Source organism: Phyllopteryx taeniolatus, chromosome 2, assembly GCF_024500385.1.
Source record: "Phyllopteryx taeniolatus isolate TA_2022b chromosome 2, UOR_Ptae_1.2, whole genome shotgun sequence".
NCBI classification, from domain to species: domain Eukaryota; kingdom Metazoa; phylum Chordata; class Actinopteri; order Syngnathiformes; family Syngnathidae; genus Phyllopteryx; species Phyllopteryx taeniolatus.
The window spans coordinates 17,506,874-17,526,632 of record NC_084503.1 but is presented as its reverse complement, the minus strand read 5'-3'; the positions used below and the strand labels follow the sequence as shown (position 1 = coordinate 17,526,632).

At 40.0% G+C, this 19,759-nt stretch overlaps 2 protein-coding genes across 5 annotated transcripts in view; both read left to right on the top strand.

Annotated features, from left to right (window-relative positions):
* rasa3 (RAS p21 protein activator 3) overlaps positions 1-7,468 on the top strand; it is a 48,738-nt gene extending 41,270 nt beyond the window's left edge. For 2 of the 4 annotated variants that reach the window (XM_061763189.1, XM_061763177.1), the window contains exons 15-25: positions 87-193; positions 294-371; positions 478-555; positions 1,165-1,238; positions 1,546-1,605; positions 2,770-2,876; positions 3,415-3,497; positions 3,603-3,811; positions 3,896-3,999; positions 4,117-4,300; positions 5,012-7,468. In XM_061763189.1, coding sequence (XP_061619173.1) covers positions 87-193; positions 294-371; positions 478-555; positions 1,165-1,238; positions 1,546-1,605; positions 2,770-2,876; positions 3,415-3,497; positions 3,603-3,811; positions 3,896-3,999; positions 4,117-4,300; positions 5,012-5,087 — 1,160 coding nt within the window. In that variant the 3' untranslated portion in view covers positions 5,088-7,468. The remainder of the gene's footprint in view (positions 1-86; positions 194-293; positions 372-477; positions 556-1,164; positions 1,239-1,545; positions 1,606-2,769; positions 2,877-3,414; positions 3,498-3,602; positions 3,812-3,895; positions 4,000-4,116; positions 4,301-5,011) is intronic. The other 2 variants (XM_061763207.1, XM_061763197.1) reach the window with 1 other exon arrangement.
* Positions 7,469-8,824: 1,356 nt separating this feature from the next.
* Positions 8,825-19,759, top strand: part of pros1 (protein S) — a 15,469-nt gene continuing 4,534 nt past the window's right edge. Inside the window, exons 1-11 of the mRNA XM_061763214.1 lie at positions 8,825-9,029; positions 9,509-9,666; positions 11,839-11,863; positions 11,943-12,026; positions 12,609-12,731; positions 12,807-12,932; positions 17,916-18,044; positions 18,330-18,570; positions 19,091-19,277; positions 19,400-19,564; positions 19,691-19,759. The exon at positions 19,691-19,759 is cut by the window's right edge and continues 100 nt beyond it. Of these exons, the coding sequence (XP_061619198.1) occupies positions 8,963-9,029; positions 9,509-9,666; positions 11,839-11,863; positions 11,943-12,026; positions 12,609-12,731; positions 12,807-12,932; positions 17,916-18,044; positions 18,330-18,570; positions 19,091-19,277; positions 19,400-19,564; positions 19,691-19,759 (1,374 nt within the window). The 5' untranslated portion in view covers positions 8,825-8,962. The remainder of the gene's footprint in view (positions 9,030-9,508; positions 9,667-11,838; positions 11,864-11,942; positions 12,027-12,608; positions 12,732-12,806; positions 12,933-17,915; positions 18,045-18,329; positions 18,571-19,090; positions 19,278-19,399; positions 19,565-19,690) is intronic.

Here is a 19,759-nt window from a genome sequence, read left to right as displayed (position 1 = left end):
TTATTTTGTGACAAGTAAGGTGTCATGCCATTCAGACAAGAGTACGTCATTGACAAATCTCCTCTCCTTTTTTCCCATTCCTCCAGTGGACCAGGATGTCCGATACACAGCAGTGAGCAGTTTCATCTTCCTGCGTTTCTTTGCTCCAGCCATCCTATCGCCCAATCTCTTTCATTTACGGCCACACCATCCAGTGAGTTGGATTTAATATTGATGTAGAGTCTCACTTGCAAACTGTGTAGTATTTTGACATTTACTGTTTATTATGTATCATTTCTAATTTCTCGATGCAGGATCCGGCCACCTCTCGAACGCTTACCCTCATCTCCAAAACCATCCAGACGTTGGGAAGTCTTGCCAAGTCAAAATCTGTGAGTACCTTTCACCAAAATGTTATTTATATTTCTCAACAGTTAAATCCCAACTAAACTCTCTGATTTCTTTCTCTCCAATGTATGTATCTCCACTTCTTTTAAGGCCAATTTCAAAGAGTCGTACATGGCAGCATTTTACGACTACTTCAATGAGCAGAAGTATGCAGATGCTGTGAAGAATGTGAGTCTTGGTGTTTTTTTTTTTTTTTTAACCAAATATTATGGGATATTAGAGGTACAACAACATCTATGTATACAGGATTTGTTTTGTGTGTCAAAACATCATTACATTGTTCCAAATGAATGCGCAGCACCCTTAGGCATTCGATTATACAAGCAAACCTAGCAAGATTAAAGTCAACATAAAGTACTCTGCGGACAAAAATTAGCAAATTAGTAATTAGTATATGATAATTAATTGGTGAGGTGATTTAATAATTTACATTAATTGGTGATTACAACACCTTTGGTGACTGAAATGCTGCTGAGGAATTGAGTGAAAAATTAGCATCTATTTATACAGGATTTTTTTAGTGGGTCTATGGGATTATTATTTCTTTTTCCTTTTACTTCCTGAGCTTTGCTTTGTACACTGTACACACTAAAGTGTCTAGCCCAACCCCTGATTGATTGAGTAAATGATAAGAAAGGCCTGGGTGTCCCACGACTCTTGTCAATATATATATTTAAAAAAAATAAAATGTATTTACCATTTACTGTAAAGATCATCGCAATAAGTCACATCACAATAAGTGTGTCTGTTGGTGACACACCTCTTATCATTCCACAGTTTCTGGACCTCATATCCACTTCAGGGAAGTGGGATCAGAAGAGTATTGAAACACCAATCATGCTGAAAGAGGGGTATGCTGCATTTCCATTTTTAACATGAGACTAACATGTCTTGTTTCTCCGTGTAAACCATTTCACTGCTGGTTTAATCATAATGGTTGACCTGTTTGTCCCTTTGTGAAGAGGTCCAATATTTCTGACCTGAAGCTAAAATGAACATTTTTAACGATACACATGAGGATGTGTACTGAGTCCTTTTGTACCCAACGTACGCTTTTAATTTAATGTTGTTTTGGATGAGGCTTCAATGGAAGGGTAGTTTCCTGCCTCGCTCACCAGCATCCCCCCCCACCTTCTTGTGTTTCTGCTACCGGAGTAGGAGTGTAAAAGTCACTATAAAGAGGGTTGATGGGAAGGGGTCAAAAGGCACCAAGGGCAGGTAAGAGCTTCTCTTTGCCCTTGTGACCCCTTGTGTGTGCACTGTAAACCTTCCTCAAGTGGTCCACCTCCTCTCCCGTGTCACGGTTAGATGCTGCTGCACTTTGCTTTATTTTGCTGGAGGTAAATCAAGTGACATCTTTGTGTGACACTTTGTGCTCAGCAGGCCGATGTGCACGGGCACCGCAAGGGTGTCTAAAGTCAAGCGACAGCCTTAAAGCTGATTTACAGCGTTTTACTCAGCAGACATTGCTAACGTGGACAGCCCCTCTCATTCCTCGTCATGCCAGAGGTGACTGCAGGGATTGGTTACTGTACACACTTTCCTGGATTCTCATATATCTGCCCACATCCTGACCCCTTTGTCCTCTATGTATCCACTGTCACCTTATCGCTGCACATGAGACACTCCAGCACAGCTCCAAACGGTTTTACACAAGGGAAAAGCTGCACGTTTGGTGCTCAGGAATGTGAAAAGGATACAAACCTCACTGTGGAATTCCGCTGCGTCATTTCCCAAAAATAGTCTGGCCCTTAGATACAGTATGAGTCTCTGTTGTGTTCACGTTTCTGTACATGTTTTATCAGTTAACACCAGTGTCTTCTCTGTCACTCTTACTGGCAGTTTGCAAAAGCACACCTTTTCTAATCTCCCACTATTAGTTCAACCACTTGTTGCCAGGTTATAAACATAACCTGGAAATCCACTTTGGATTCATAACCCACACAGTGATTATTTGCTTATGTCTTGTACTTGTGAATAGCTTGTGGTTTCTGTTTAGCTACATACGTACTTTAATAGCAAAGCAACACTATTACTACTCATACTACTTCAAGGTATCTAATCAGTGTGAAGAAATATATATATTTTTTACTGGGTGAGTTAGTTTATGAATTTGAGCCAACAAATAATACAAGCTATGTCAAGGTGTTTTCTATGTCCCCAAGTAGGCTGTCATTTTACTTTCCATCAATTGACAAAATGAGCTTACTGTGTATATAGTGCAGCAGCAATTAATACAACTAACTGCAAGAGTGGAAACATACATTGCGACAATACAGTAAAACCTATGCACAAAGGACTGCACTCTTAGCACTGTAAATACCTAGAGTTTGAGCTCATCTATAAATGTTTTCAGCTGAATGTCTCTTTTTTTCCTTTCAGATTTATGATAAAGAGAGCGCAAGGAAGGAACCGGTTTGGAATGAAGAACTTTAAAAAGAGATGGTTTCGTCTCACCAACCATGAGTTCACTTACCACAAGACTAAAGGTGAAGTTGTCCATTTGTGTGCATTTAAAATGGCAGGAGGCTGAGAGTGTTCCGAATTTACATAAACATGTATAACCAACACGTCATAGGAAGACTTCATCATTTTCTCAATTTCTGTAATTTGTAGTGTCTTTTTACTTCAATAATTTCTTCTAAACTGGCTGGTCGTTCCTAAAATGTATCACTGTTAAATACTATTTTAAAAAAGTAAATGGAAAGTAGATGCGCAGGAGGAAGATGTTCACTCAAAGTATTTCCATAACACGATCACCGTTTTTCATTTGAAAAACAAAATTCACAACATTTTGGAAATAAGAAAGGATATAATGGATTATAACAAATAATGAGGTGAGATGATGGTGGGGCATTATTTGATAAAAAAAATACTGTCATTGTATATCTTTAATAAATTGTTTTCTATTCACTCATAAAAAATAGTACAAAGATTAGTGTGGGTGTGTCACCCACTGATAAGTATTGGCTTTGAAAAGAAATCCAAATCTACAACTCCACTAATGCATGACCTCTTTACCTCCAGGAGAGGGAGCTTTGTGCAGCATTCCCATAGAGAACATTCTGGCTGTAGAAAGGCTGGAGGAGGAGTCATTTAAGATGAAAAATGTAAGAGCTTAACAAAAAAATATATATATATTTTACAGATTTCAAGAAAACCTTTCAATTAATCATGGCTTCCCTGTGTTGTTCCGTCCACTCTCCTCCCTCCAGATGTTCCAGGTGATCCAGCCAGAGAGGGCACTCTACATCCAAGCCAACAACTGTGTTGAGGCGCGAGATTGGATCGACATCTTGACCAAAGTCAGCCAATGCAACCGCAAGCGTCTAAGCACATATCATCCTTCAGCCTACCTCAACGGCCACTGGCTCTGCTGCAAGCTCTCTGCCGACACGGCGCCTGGCTGTACGCCCTGCACCGGGTGTGTGGAGTTGTTGAAAAACTTCTTGGGTGGTCATTATCTTTGTTTTTGCTCGCTCACGTTCCTGTGTGCATCTGTTTCTAGCGGCCTCCCAGCCAACATCCAGCTGGACGTAGACGGAGACAGAGAGACCGAGAGGATCTATTCCCTATACAGCACATACATGACCAAACTGATCAAGATGCAAGGTCAGAAAGGGCAAAACGTCCTAATTTATGTTTGGCTTCAACTGTCGTGCATCGGTACAACTGTTATTTTACCTCACACGTTCTTTGTTGTTGGATTGTTCTACCTTCGGCCTGCAGAGGCCTGTGGCAGTAAGTCAGTGTACGACGGACCCGAGGAAGAGGAATACTCCAGCTTTGTCATTGACGACCCTCAGGAGACCTACAAAACCCTGAAGCAGATCGTTTCTGCTGTACAGACTTTGGAACAGCAGCACACCAAGTACAAACGAGACAAGTTCAAGAAGACCAAGATTGGCAGCCAGTACGTGCTTGTGCTTGTCAACTATATTTATTTATTGTTGTTTACAGCAGTGATTCTCAACCACTGTACCGTGGCGCATTAGTGTGCCGTGAAAGATTGTCAGGTGTGCTGCTGAAAATTACCTAATGTCACTTAATTGGTGCCCCAAAAAATTATTTACAGTGTATGTGGTGTTAGAGAGGAGGATGCAGGAGATAGGCGATCCCTAACGGGACAAGCCGAAAGGAAAAGAAGAAGCGCCCTCGCTATATCACGGTTCACCTATTGCGGATTAAGTGCATTGCAGATTTTTTTTTCTGATTGATGATTGATGATTGGCCGTATTGTAGGCTTTTATTGTATGCTGTAATTTTTTTGGGGTAAAATAAATGCTTATAAACATAAAACATTAAAACTCTAAAAACAAATAAATAAATAAACAAAATAATTGTTTGTTTATATGTTCCCTGTGATTGGCTGGCGACCTGTTCAGAGTGTACCCTGCCTCTCGCCCGAAGATAGCTGGGATAGGCTCCAGCACGCCCGCGACCCTAGTGAGGAGAAGCGGAATGGAAGATGAATGAATAATAATAATAATAAAGACATTCATTAAAACACATATTACAAGGAATAAACAAGGCAGATTTTACCGCTCAATAAAATATGGAGTACTTCTCATGATCAATCCTTCATCCCATTACAGCTAACCACTAGTTCTCCTTGTTTCCTCAGAGAACATCCAATAGGGGACAAGAGTTTCCAGTGCTACATCCGTCAGCAGTCAGAGAGCTCCACCTATTCCATCTGACCATGACTCTTGAGACTCCTTCGGTGATGTTCACAATCAGCACGTTGGACTTGACAATAAATCACAGTCCATTTGTTCTGAAGTGGCTTGCACCTGATATGCTGAATTCAGGGAAAATACAAGTTTTAAGTTTCCTAACAGGAGTAGCACGGGACAGTGGTGGTCTCAAGATGCATCACTCCACATATATGGAGAAAGAGACCTCAGATTAGTTATACAGAAGAGGAACATAAGTCGAGTAAGAAGAAGAAGTTGAAGAACTTCATCCTTTCTGTGCTATGATGACAGAACAAACCTTTTTACTGGACAGCTTTTACAGTGAACGACATGCACTTTAATCGCCTCCAAATCAATGACTTGCAGCACATTTTCAAAAACTATATTTTATGACTTTCATTTGTATTTTGGTTTTTGTAATAGTTCTTTGTGTATCGCATCTCACAGACCAAAACTTAAGAAGGAGCAACAGTATTTCCTATTTTTTTCCTGCCTAGGAATATCGGGTCGATAGCTCACAAAAACAGATTGACGGGACCAAGTGCAGCCTGATGCGCTGCACGTGTGAGAGAAATCACACTCCACTAGCACCCACTTCCATTGTTTATCATCAATGTGCTAACAGATGCTGAGCTTATATTTGCTGTAGTGTTTTGATGTCATGCCCTGGCCTGCTCTGTGAGATTTCAACTGAATCCCCCCAAAAAACCTGCAAGGCTTGTTTGGCTTCTCTCCGAGCAGTTTGAAAGATATTGTCAGCCGTTGGCTTTGCATGTCTTCATTGTTGGAGGTCTTTGGCATCAGGATGGAGATGGTCTCAAGCTAAGTACTAAATGCTTCACCCATTTCACAATCTTATACATTAGCCACACATTCGCAAGTCATTTGGTTACAGATTGTGAAGACCATTTATCTATGCATGAAGAAAGTACACAAAAGACAGATCATCTAACATCCTGAACAAAAATAAGATTTTTTATTGTGGCAACAGTTGCAATTGAGCTGGAAATTTTCAACAAAGGGGCAGAGATCACTTCTACCTGTATGCAGAGATAAAAGTAATGGCATCCATTTGTTTGTTTATTTTCTGTCTCGGTTTGAAAACAGAAGACCAACTACCCCTCAGCTATGAAAATAGAGGAATCTTCACACAATTCTCGAGCAACTGAGAATTGTCTTTAGCTTTAGACCTAATTAATACATCTTCTGACATTCAACCCATCTCAAATGGGTCATGGTTACTAGCTCTGTTTCCTATTGGCTGCCTAATAACTTTATTTTGGTGATGTAGCTGTGCGTTGCAGTGGAAACATGGGCCTGTAGTGTCAAATGTATTTGAGATGCTGCCTGCTGCCAAGCTTGCCCATCAGCACCTCATGATCCGTTGAAGGTACTGGATTTTAATTGTTCTCACATTATTGGGTGTGTGTGTGTGTGTGTTGTCATTGCAACCTCTCTTTGTTTTATTCATCATCATTACATCATTACATTTTCTTGCCAAACCAGTGCATGTGTTGTCATGACAGATTCCAGTCACACAGACTTTATATCTCATAATTTAAAAGCCTGGTTGTGTACCCTCAGTGGTGGTGAGTGCCAGTCATTATCTTTTTATTAAAAGGTGTGTGTGTTTGTACCTGTGATGTTTAAAAAGCAGACACTCTGTTGGATAACATCTATTTTGTTAGCCGTTTCTATGAATTTGACTCATTGTCGTATAGACATCTTGCATCTGAGTTGAATGACTGAAGTGTTTCTTAATGTACAGTATGTGCTTGTGAGCGTGTGTTTGAATGTGTAGCTGACATGCCAAGTGAATTAACCCAGTGTTAGCGGTGAGAAGGCAGCGTGCCAGTGGTAATTTTTTATTATTTTTTTTAAATCACTGCCTGTAATGATACTAATGCAACTGTCTTATATTGTTCCTGTTCTTCTTAATATGTACAACCACAGTTCTTTATCATAGAACATAATTAACTCCCTCCAAACATGCACGTGTGTCCATTAATGTCTCAGGTTTATAGTATAAACCACACACAACCAAGCCCGGTCATTCACATTCTTTTTTTAATTAACCTTCTTGCAAACATCAGCTGTGTTTTGGGGAAAATTCATTAAAGTAATGGCAACATCTCCCGCCCTGAAGTCTACAAAGGACTGATTTATGCAAAAAAAAAATCATTTTTCCACCTTGCAATAATATTGACCTTACCCCATGAATTTGCAAATTAACAACACACAAAATCAACATGTATTTGTATTTTGTACATATATTTTAAAAGTAAAATGATCTTATTGTAAGTGTACTGTATATTCAACAGTGGGATGAATGCTGAAATGTATTGTGCTTTTTTCCCTTAACAAAATGAAAATATTAATGCAAATGTAGTGTCTGTGTCATTTGTCAAAAAACTCGGTTAGACTGCACACCACTGGATTTTAATTTATTTATTTTTTATCTTTTTAAAATCTCAAACTTTTGCAAATAAAAGAATTTAATAACAGCATTTGGTATGAATGTAATCAGCTTTGTAAAACTCACCCAAGCCAGATATTTAGGGTCATTTGTTGCACTTGTCTGTTTGATTTTCAAATGGAGAAAAACTGACTTGTAATACTGTTCTGTCATGTATTGGATGACCTTTAACTGTTAAAACAACTTAACCGTGTTCTCCGATGGCTTCCTAACATCTTTCAGATGGGTATTTGTAAGATGTTGAGCCAGTGCAGTGCTTATTTGTATATATTACACAAGAGTTTGGATTTCTACTGGAAGGCGAAGCATTCTTTTAACTAGAAATTGCAGTTGCCCAAAGAGAATGCATGTGAATGCTGAGAAATGCCCTTATCATGATGAATACCAGCAACAACAACAAAAATAAGGATGATAACACAAAAGTGCATATCACAGCAATGTCCGTACACCATCCAAATGCAATATATTCCTTACAAAGGTTGTGAGCGATGAATGAATGTCATCAGAGGAATCTGACTGGATGCCAATACGTGTTTTGATCTTCCTGTAAAAAGTCACGACATCCTGTCTTATCACTCCCATCCTCTTGCTTTTGATCGTCTTGCGGAAAAAGTACTATTTTTGGAGCCGATTTTTCAGCTGAGAAGAATAATAGCTCACTTAATTGGCTGCACATGTTCTTGGATTGTACTTGCTTTATTTTTTTGAAATTTACACGTTTTTGATGCCCAATAACTACGGTATTTTTCAAATGCTCTTCCCTTGTTTCAAAAATAGAAATTGTTTTTTCCACCTTTGTAGCTGAATACACGACGTAAAAAAGATCAACAGATAGACGTAAAGTCATGCAAGGGTTAGATCTCGTTTGACAGATGAATTGGGATGTTGGGGACTTGTGACTGAGGAGGAACAGGGACAGCACTTCAGTGACATTGGAGTCACATGGGTGCATTAACAATGACAACGAAACATATTTAAGATTATTTAATCTAATTTTTTTTTATGTCCAATAAATAAGGATTTGTTGTCATTTTGTTGTGTCTTGTACCATTTATTTTATTATTTTTCCCCCCCTTCCGTTGTGACCGTAATCCAAAGATGTTGTTTTCTTCTCAGTGCACAAAGTGTGCAAATTCAGCAACAGCATGGTTGGCCCACATTGTGCAGCTGCAGCGCTGACCTCCCGGCGTGCATTGTGCGGAGTAAATCTGTTTTCTGCATGAGTTCCACCCACCAGCACTTAGTGCGCGCACACAGTCAGTCACACACGCACCTCGCTGACCCCCCCGCTCCCCCCACTGCCCACCCCAGCTCTCGCATACCGCTTTCGGGAAGAATCAGGTTTGAAGTCAGTCTTTTTACCGGAGCCAAGCGGGGCCTAGCGGGACTTGACGGCTCGACTATGTGGAGACAGAATCTTGTCTCGGCATGTCTCGTTTTTCTGCTGACGTTCGCCGACGCTTCGCGATGTAAGTTTGCGCTTGTTTTGATCCGTACCCAAAAGTTTTTGTCTCGAGCAACTTTGGGGAAACTTAAATGATTTTTTATTTTTATTTTTTTTTTTGGGGGGGGGGGGGGGTGGTATTGCTACGTCCAAAGAGTGAACACCAAGTGAGTTTTAAGATCCAAACTACGCGTACGCATCACGAGGTGCTTATACTAACAAAAGGTCATTTCTTGGAAATCTCAGTTTCGCAATGACCTCTTTTTTTTCCAGGCCAGTTCATATAAGAGCAATTTGGCTTGGCCACTTCATCCATGCAGGCTCCAGCTCCATCTGCCAACTGTCAGGAGCAAACATGACTAAATTCCTGCTTGGATCAGTCATGTGTTATTGTAACATGAAGCCGCTTGGATTCTTGGATGAATCCTGTATGCGGGAACTGTATGATGTGCAAAAGGGACAACAACTTGTTTGTTGACACGTGTGTTTCCATGTGTGTCCCAGTTCTGAGCCAGAGCACAGCATCGCACTTCCTAAGCAGGCGCAAGAGGGCCAACTCTCTTTTTGAGGAGCACAAGAAGGGCAACCTGGAGAGGGAGTGCATTGAAGAGCTGTGCAACAGGGAGGAGGCCAGGGAGATCTTTGAAAACATCCCTGAGACGGTAAGAAGGACCGCCTTTGTCCTCACCTCACTGAGAGAAAAAAAGAGCACCTGGGGGAGTTCATCCATCCATCCATCCACCATCTTGAGGCAGGGCACACCCTGGACTGGTCCCCAATCAATCTCAGAGTACATATAGACAAACAACCATTCACATGGACAATTCAGACCTTCACTGTTTTTGGAATGTGTGAAGAAACCGAAATACCCAGAGAAAGCCCAAGCAAAAACATGCAAACTCCACACAGGAAAGCCGGAGTCAATATTTGAAACCCAAATTTATACAGCAATCTGCAGACGATAGCTTGTGCTGTAAGATGTGACTAAAATGGCAGGAAAGGCCTACTAGAACAGCTAAACTTTATTTGGGGTTAATCAGGAGCACTTTAAATGGTGGCAGGTGTGTCCTGACTCCCATTTAGAGGTCCAATATTTTGGCCATTTAGACCTCCATAGAGTGACTCTCTAACATGGACTTTGTATAAAAGGGAACATTTCATAAAAAACAAAACAACAAAACACCTTGGTTTTGTCATCGAGTGTCCAGAAAAGGCCCCTCTGACAGCTAATTCTGTTTAACCTAGTTTCGTATCTACTTTGTCCATATTTGGCTAAGACCGCCCCCCCCCTTTCCTCTGATTGGTTGCCTCCGTGGAGAAGACCCACTTGTCAGAGCACACGTGTTTGTTTTGTTGACAGCGCTGCTCGGGAGTGGGGAGGTAAGCAGAGATCTTTGCTAGTGATGTAAATAAACTCGAGAAATTGGAATGACCTGATTTCATTCATTCAGATTTCAGAAAAACGTCTGGAACTCAGGAATGCGTGGACGATTTTAATTTAGATTTCAGTTTACTGAGGCCCCGTATAGAGCCACTATAGCATCCCAAATACTAGAAAAAATTGGTTTGGTTAAATGTGGGACCTTTAATATGAGTTTAAATGTGACTGGGTAATTCTGAACACAGTCCGATCCCCATTTTTAAAAGGATATCCATTCTAACCGCCTTATTTCAGTTTGGGTTTTTTTCACTCACTCTAACCAGAAGAACCAATAGTAATGTAACTCTGATATCCTTGGAGCTACTGTTAGTGTTATTACTAATAATAATCCAGCACCCACAATAGCCGATTTCATTAGTTGTTCAATCCACTCATGTTTACTTTTTCAGCAATTAAATGCTTGTACATGATCAATCCGCTATATGCGGAACGTCACGTGACCAAACCTAGAAAACAGGTTAGCTGACAGGTTAGTTGACGTCCCGTTTATGCTACTAGGGGTTTGTGTGTCCCAATGATCCTAGGAGCTAAATTGTTTGGGGCAACAAGCATGACTACAGTTTGATGATATGATTTTTTTTTTTTTTTTAAGCTGAACTTAAAAACTTAAGCTAAAATTCTGTATTCTTTATGGCTGGTGTGTATTATTTATTTGTACAAATATGCTATGATACTGTAGAAACATGAACGAAGCCTACACATTGAGTGCAGTCATTTATGGTGGCTCTTCAACAAAAGACGTAGACATTTAAAGTTCCCTATGGTTTCTTTGTCACCATTCAACCGAACCGGGAGGAAGTGCTTAAACCCGTTTTGCCAAATGCGGAAGTAGATTGCGCAAATACCAGATTGGACTGGAGGCCAAGAAAACTTGTGTGAGTTAGGCTGTATTAAAGGGCTAATGATCGATGATTGATTAAAACTTTTGAAAACTGGCTGACCTAGTGTATTTTACAAATGTGTCAATGAGAAATTAAAGATGTGTTTCAATGTTTTACACATACAAAAGTGTCCAATTTTAAATTTTTGTAAATTGTTTTATAATTTTGAGATATAAAGTATTCAATACCTACAGTGTTCCCCTGGTATTTTTTGAGGTATAAGGACCGAGCCGTGCCGCAAATATGTAATTGGTTATAGATGCCACAAAATGGAGGCAAAGCAATATTTTTATAATAGACACGACTTTGGCCTAAGCACCACAAATAGATAAATTAGCGAATGCCGACAAACCGCCAATATGCCGGGTTAATTGTAAACATTTTAGTACGCTTCATGTTGCAGCATTGCAGTTAAACTCAAAAGCACTGAATACTTTGAGCTGAAACTGTCTTACTTCCTTACTGTCACTGCAACATCCTAAAAAAAAACAAAAAAACATTTTCTTTTACAGGACTACTTTTACCCAAGGTATGTTGGTAAGTTTGCAGACTGGACAATTTTTTTTATAGATTGGACAATTTTTCTCTTTGTAATTAATGCCAGTCTCTTTTTAAGCGTGTCTGGGCTCCCACCGTGTTGGCATCAACAACCACAATTCGGATTCTGATATCCCGTTGGATCTTCGGACCTGTGTGAAAGGTGGGATCTTCTTTTATGTTCCTTCGTTCAGTAATTCCCATCCACTGTGTGCTGTGACTGATCATCAGGTGTGGCGGGGGATATTATCCAATTTCACTTAATTGGTCCGAAAATTATCTATTTACAAAAAAGTTATCTTCGTTCATCAGTCTATGCCAGCAACATATACTGACACGAAGTCAAATGAAATGCTCTTCCACTAGATGGCAGAAGATACATAATTAACCTGTGTAATCCACCTGTTGCCAGTACCAGTCAAAGGCATGGCATTCACACTGAGCAAGTAAATATGTGAGTAAATTGAGACATCATCATTATTTAAGTATCCATCCATCAATCCATCCATTTTCCTCCGCTTATCTGAGGTCGGATCGCAGCAGCCTCATATATATATATATATATATATCGTACCTTTCGTGCCTTTTTTGTTTGGTTGTGTGCTGTGAGATTTTTTTTAAATGTTGGGAAACACTGGCTTTGTTGGTCGCGAGACATTGTCAACAAGAGCTTCCAGGTCACAGGTAAAGTCTGTTTTTGTCTATGTTGTTTCTATTACATCAAAATTTCTGTGTTGTTGGGCAGAAATCAGCAATCAGTGCACGCCATTTCCGTGCTACAGGGAAGGTACCAAGCAGTGCGTGGATGGCCAAGCCTCGTATACGTGTGTGTGCAAGCCTGGCTGGAATGGTCAATGCTGTGAGAAAGGTGAGTTGTATTTAAAATCAGGTTTTAAAATGATTATTAGCCTTGCAGCCTTTATAAAATTTTACCATTGTACAGACATCGATGAATGTTCAGATCCCACGTTTCCAGCGGGATGTAACCAAAAATGTGACAATATTCCTGGAAGCTTCCACTGCACATGTAAAGATGGCTATTATCTCAGCCACAACATCAACTGTGTGGGTAAGACAACTGCACATTTCAGCTGTATTTTGTTCACTATATATAAACACTCTATACACATAGCCTTAGCTTTCTTTGTGCGTGTGTATGTGCGTGTAGCTACATTTGCAATTCAGTGGTACTGAACAATTAATAATATACAGTTGAAACGAGATATTTACATACACTATTTAAAAAGACATGCTTCTCCCCCCCCCCCCCGCCCCCCCTCACTGTCTGACATGAAATCAGACTAAACTTTTTCTGTTTCACGTCAATTAGGATTGCCAAAATTATTTGTAAATGCCAGAATAATGAGAGAAGGATTTTTTTTAAAAGGCATTCATTACTTTCTTCAAAGTCAGACGTTTACATACAGTAAAATTACTATGCTTTTAATTTTAATTTGGGAAAACCCAAATGATGAATTCATTTAGTTGGAAGCTGGTGATAGGTTTGTTGACAACATTTGACTTAATTAGAGACACACCTGTGGATATATTTGAACTAGGCACACCTGAAACACCCTGCTTCTTTGTGTAACATCATGGGAAACTAAAAAGAAAATCTGGCAAGATATCAGGAAGATAATTGTGGACTTGTGCAAGTCTGGTTCATCCTTGGGTGCAATTCCCAGATGCCAGAAGATGTCATGTTCATCTCTTCAAACAATTATATGCAAGTATAAACACCACGAGAATGTACAGCTATCATACCGTTCAGGAAGGAGACGGGTTCTGTGTCCCAGGGATGAACATGCGTTGGTCTGGTATGTGCAAATCAACCCAAGAACAAATGCAAAAGACCTTGAGAAGATGCTGGCTGTAGCGGGTAAGAGTGTGTCATCATCCACATTGAAACGAGTACTGTACTGACATGGGCTGAAAGGCGAAGAATCCATTATGCCAAAAGAAACAACAACAACAACAGATTACAGTTTGCAAATGCACACAGGGACAAAGACCCTAATTTTTTGAGACATGTCCTTTGGTCTGAAGAAAGTAAAATTGAACTGTTTTTCCATAATGAGCATTGTTACGTTTGAAGGAAAAAGTGAAAAGCTTGAGAGCCTGAGAACACCATCCCAACTTTAAAATACAGGGGTGGCAGCATCATGTTGTGGGGTTGTTTTGCTTATTTGTAAATACTGAAGCAACGTCTCAAGACATCAGCCAGGAACTTCAAGTTTGGGTGCAAATGGGTCTTCCAAATGGACAATGACCCGAAGCTTACTGCCAAACTGGTTACAAAGTGGCTTAAGTATAACAAAGTCGATGTCTTGGAGTAGACTTTACACCAGGGGTGTCCAAACTTTTTGCAAAGAGGGCCAGATTTGGTCAGGAGAAAATGTATGGGGGCCGACCATTCGGCCGGACATTTGTCGAACCATTACCATTGTAAATTAACATGTAAATATGTAACTGTATCACTTTGCTGTCTGCAGCTAGGTCGATATTGCAAATGATATTGCAATCTGTTTTCGATTGCATTACCAGGATAGTTAAAGGTTAAAATAATAATAAATTACATACAAATTAACTATTTCATGAAATTTTTTAGAAACATGTATTTATTGATTTTGTTTTAACAACTCACATCCCAGTGCATTTTGACAAAGAATAGTATAGTGACTATACTATTCTGATTTGACTATACTATAGTCAAATCAGATGACAGAAATTTGACAAAACTGTGGTTTGATCATCACAAAAAATAAATTCACTGAGACTCGTAGCTCGCCTTTGTAGAATTTTCATTTGAGTCACGCGCTCTTGTGAAAAAGCGCTGCTGTGCTATCAAAACAGCTTCCAGTGGCTTCAGTTTTTTGGCGCATTCGTTCGCTGTTAGCTTGTCGTAGTTAGCATGTTTCGTCTGCTAGTGCCTCTTAATATTAAATTATTTGAAAACAGCCACAGTCTCTTGGCAAATTAGGCAGGCACAGTTGTTTCGTATGTCAGTGAAAAAATCCACTCCTCCTGGACACGGCGGCCCTCGTTGTCAACTTTCCTCTTTACTTTCAGTTGCCATTTTAGAAATGGGCTAAAAACATACCACAGGGGTAAAAGTTCACACAGGGGTCATGCGACGAGAGTGCAGCCACAGGTCTACTGCCACCCTCTGGTGAAATATAAAATGCCTTTTTCTTTTTGTATGTGTGTATTGTTTACTGTGGTAAACTGTGCTGGCGGGCCACATATCATTGATTTTATGACATGATGCTTCGGGCCGGAGGAAATTTGGACACGGGCCGGATTTGGCCCGCGGGCCGGACTTTGGGCACGGTGCTTTACACTGATCTGTTTGGCTTGATCGGATCAGCCGATAATTTGCATTTTATGCAAATATTGTGATCGGCTATAATATCTTAATTTGATTGACATTATCGCTGACAAGCCCTGTCATGATAAATTTTTTAGGACAATATATTTTCCAAAAAACTATCACGATAAATGATAATAGCGTTTTCTTATGCCTCTGAGGTTATGTTTAATAACCAGTTAACTTTGCCTTGGCGCTAACTTTTTAAACGTCACCACTCACTGTGTGAGCCGTGCGCCGGCCTACCACAACAATGACAATTTATCGAAAAACAATCATGTCCATTTTATTTATCCAATGATAAGGCGATATAGTAATTACCATGATATGTGACATCGCTGACACAATCTCGTTTACTCCTGGGACGCTTTGCACTCTGCCATCTTGTACGTTTGAATGCGAAAGCTAGTTTCTTTTTTTTAACGGTCTCGTGTTTTGTGACTGTGTCGCGCAAGCAGCTCGCCTTGGTCGTTCACGTGGCTGTGGCTAGCTTGCTGGCTGTGTTGCCACAGTTACCTTGAAATAGTTACCCAGTTATTTTACTGATTACAAGAGCTTAAAGTAACTTAGTGACTTTACTGATTGCTTGTTTTAATACCACTTAAAAACAGCATTAGTTTAACCTCACCCATTACTTGGTAATACACGCCACACAAGTTACAAAATAATGTCATCAACATGAACCAATAACTTAAATATTTGTGTATAGCTTGAAGCCACATTAAATGAGCTTCTTAGTGTAGACTTGACATGCCAAATACAGTAAGTAACTAAACATGTAATCAAGCGCACTATTCACAAGTACACATCTCTTTAACTGACAGAAATACAGGGATGGCAGGGTTACTTTAAAAATTTATTCCGATACGGTTACAAGTTACCTGTTAAAAAATTGTAGTTGGTAACGTAATTTGAATCCGGAAGCTAGTTAATTTTTTAGAACTGTCTCGTGTTTCGTGAGTTTGCCTGCGTGGGTTTTCTCCGGGTACTCTGGTTTCCTCCCACATGGCGACCAGTTCAGGGTGTACCCCGCCTCTCTCCTATAGTCAGCTGGGATAGGCTCCAGCACGTCCACGATACGGTACGGAAGTTGAATGAATGAAAATATATATATATATATATATATATATATATGTGTGTGTGTGTGTATATATGTATATATATATAGGCGGCACGGTGGTCGACTGGTTAGAGCGACCTTGCAGCACTGTTTCATCCAATTCCTCCATTTTGGTAGCTGAGCTCATATATGTGCGTCAGTGTAATCGGTGTACCAGGAAATCGTGCACGGACAAAGGTTCCTTTTTTGTAGCACAAAATGCGATTAAAATATGCAATAATTTTTTTTAATGAATTAATTTGTTTGAATTAATTAATCATTATTAATGCATTAAAGTCCCACCCCTCATATATGTATGTTTGTGTGTGTATTGTCATCGGCTCGCCGATTATTTAAACTCGCTAATTCGTGATTGGCCCTAAAAATCCCATTTTGGAGTGGGCATCACAAAGCCCTGAGCTCAATCCTATTGAAATTCTATGGGCAGACCTGAAATGGCATGTGCAAGCAAGGTGGCCTCCAAACTCAGCTCAGTTAAATCAGTTCTGTCAGGACGAATGGGTCAAAATTCGTGCCAGCTTTTGTGAGAATCTATGATATCCTTCATATACAAAACATTTGACCCAAGTCATACAGTTTAAAGGCAACTGTCCCAAAAATGTATGTTGAAATGAAAGTGAACTTCTGACATAGAAGAAAGTAATCTAAAAGTAATCCTCACATTGTTCTTGTATTTAGCAAATATAAATAATTTGATTTCATGTCAGACAGTGAAGAAAAAAAAGTGTATGTCTTTTTGTATAGTGAATGTAACATCTGGTTTCAACTGTAAACATGTGCCTTTCAAATATGATAATGCTAAATGTTGATTCACTGCCAAAGAAGTGTTAATGTCATGCTCATGATTGTGGTTGGCTGTGGAACCTATTGTAGAAATGCAGCTGCTTCAAAGTGTTCAGCAGCTAAGCAAACACAACGCATACAATAGTCCATCGTCCCTATGTCCTCAGCATATTTATATGGATATACAGTATGGAACCTTTGGTCATCCAGCTGTTTCTAAACCATCTTTTCTTTCATTGACTTGAAGCGAAAGGCCTCTCAAGGAATCAGAAAAGATTGTTTAGTTGTATTTTTCCCTCAACTTTAAACGGACAGCATTCCTCTTATTTGTTGTTGCTTGCTGTCTCACATTAGAAAGTAGTGCTCTGATTTATCACTGTTTATCTTGAGTTAGTTCAGTACAAAGTCTCTCTAAACATGCACTGACTCAGTGAGAAACATTTACTTTCTCACATTTTTGATAGGTTAAGGTTGTTTGCGAATAGCTCGTCACTATGAACTGTTAAGTTGGTTGACCTTTACGGTCTGTTAAGACTTAAAAACGGTATTTATTTCTACATTGTGTAAGGCTCGTGTCGGACAGAAATGAATTATTTTCAAGTAAAACTAAAAGGCACTGAAAGTGGGAATTGTGTATGCTGATAATAAATATAATTAAGTAAAATAAGTTTTACACATTAGAAGCAATTGAAGGGTATGTGTCTGTTTTTTCTTGTTCACATTGTAAAAGGTGGAAGGCTCAAAAGATCTTTTGTCTCTCTCTCTCTATTGACTCTTTTTAGACATCAACGAGTGTCGAATGTACCCCAGTATTTGTAAAGAGCCTGCGAAATGTGTCAATACACCAGGCACGTTTGAGTGTCAATGTCCAGCAGGGTTCAAATATAACTTCACTTCCAAAATCTGCGATGGTGAGTAATAAACCCTAGGAAGATATGTTATTTTGCAGCATAATGCACAAATATTAAAAGCAATTTTCCCTTCCAAATGTACAGTTGTACCGCGTAAGGAAAAATAATTTGGTGAGAGGTGATCAGGCACCAGATTTAGGTCCCGTGTGGAGATAGTAGAAAGTTCCAGGAAGACAACTTTAACTGCACCCATCAACTGGCTGAATTCTGTCCCGTTGTTCTTCTGGAACTTTGTGTCATCCTCACACAGGATCTCTTGGGTTCTTTTTGAATTCATCATTGCAGATGTGGATGAGTGCAAGGTGGGCGTGTGCGACGGCACATGCATCAACAACGTGGGCAGCTACACGTGCCACTGCGATGGCCGCCAGGGTCTTCGGCTGGCGGATAACAAGCACAACTGTGAAAGGATCCCGGTCTGCCTGGAGTTGTACGACTTCAAATATGCTGAGATGTTGTACCTGGGGGAGCAATTTGGAGGGCTTCCTGTGATATATCTTCTTTTCCGTCTGCCAGAGACAACAAAGTGAGTGTAACAACCCTCAGTCATGTGTCTTGAAGTTGGAATTGAGCCACAACATGTAAGAAACAGAAACATAGTCGAATCAAAAATACACAATACAAGTTTTTGTCAATTACTTTTTCCATAGCAGTCCTTATGACATAGTGAGACATGTAGAGATATAAATGAATGCTGAAGTCGACAGAGACATGTATTTGCAATGACTTTAGTTGTTGTTTTTTTGGCCATTGTCACACTCCATCCATCCATCTTCCATAGCAAGCTGATGCCTATCCCTTCAGACTCTGACCCAAAAGTGGACTACACCCTAGATTAGTCGCCGAAAACATGCAGTCATTGCATGGGAACTGAACCCATGCTCTCCCTACGGAAGTCAGACGAATAAACCACTAGACTATCGACTTTTATTATTTATGTATAATCGGTAGTTTTGCATATGTGTGAATATGAATAAATCAAATGAATGTAAATATTATTTAATTGCTGTCCCATTAACACTTTCAGTTGTGTTTCTGATTGCCAGATTTGCAGCAGAGTTTGACTTCCGCACATTCGACCCGGAAGGAGTTATTCTCTATGCAGAATCCTCCCAAGACTCATGGTTCATGCTGGGGCTACGAGGCGGCCACATCGAGGTCCAATTTAAAAATCAGCACACTTTAAAGGTCACCAGTGGAGGCAAAGCCATCAACGATGGACAGTGGCATGTGGTAAAAAGATTTGAATGCAGGATTAACATGTTGCACATTTTTAGAGTGAGGGTGGACTGATACAGTATGTGTTCATGGTTTATGCTGCTAATCATGACAGCAGCACTATGTGTGACATGCAGATCTCTGTGGATGAACTGGAGAAGAGCATCAGTGTGAAGATCAGCAAGGAAGCTGTGATGAGCATCAACAGTCCAGAGAGTCTATTTACGGGGGTTAATGGCAAACTGGAGACCAAAGTTTACATCGCTGGTCTCCCCAACCGCACCAACAGTGTCATCAAACCTGTAAATTGACATCTTGAAGTGCACCATTATTTTCTTTTGTTCTGTGTTGCACCTCATTCCTAATAACAGATGATAATGATAAGAACCTAAATTGGATGAACCACTCACGATCCATCTGTCCAATAGATCAACCCACGACTTGATGGCTGCATCCGGGGCTGGAACATGATGAACCAGGGAGCATCTGGGGTGAAG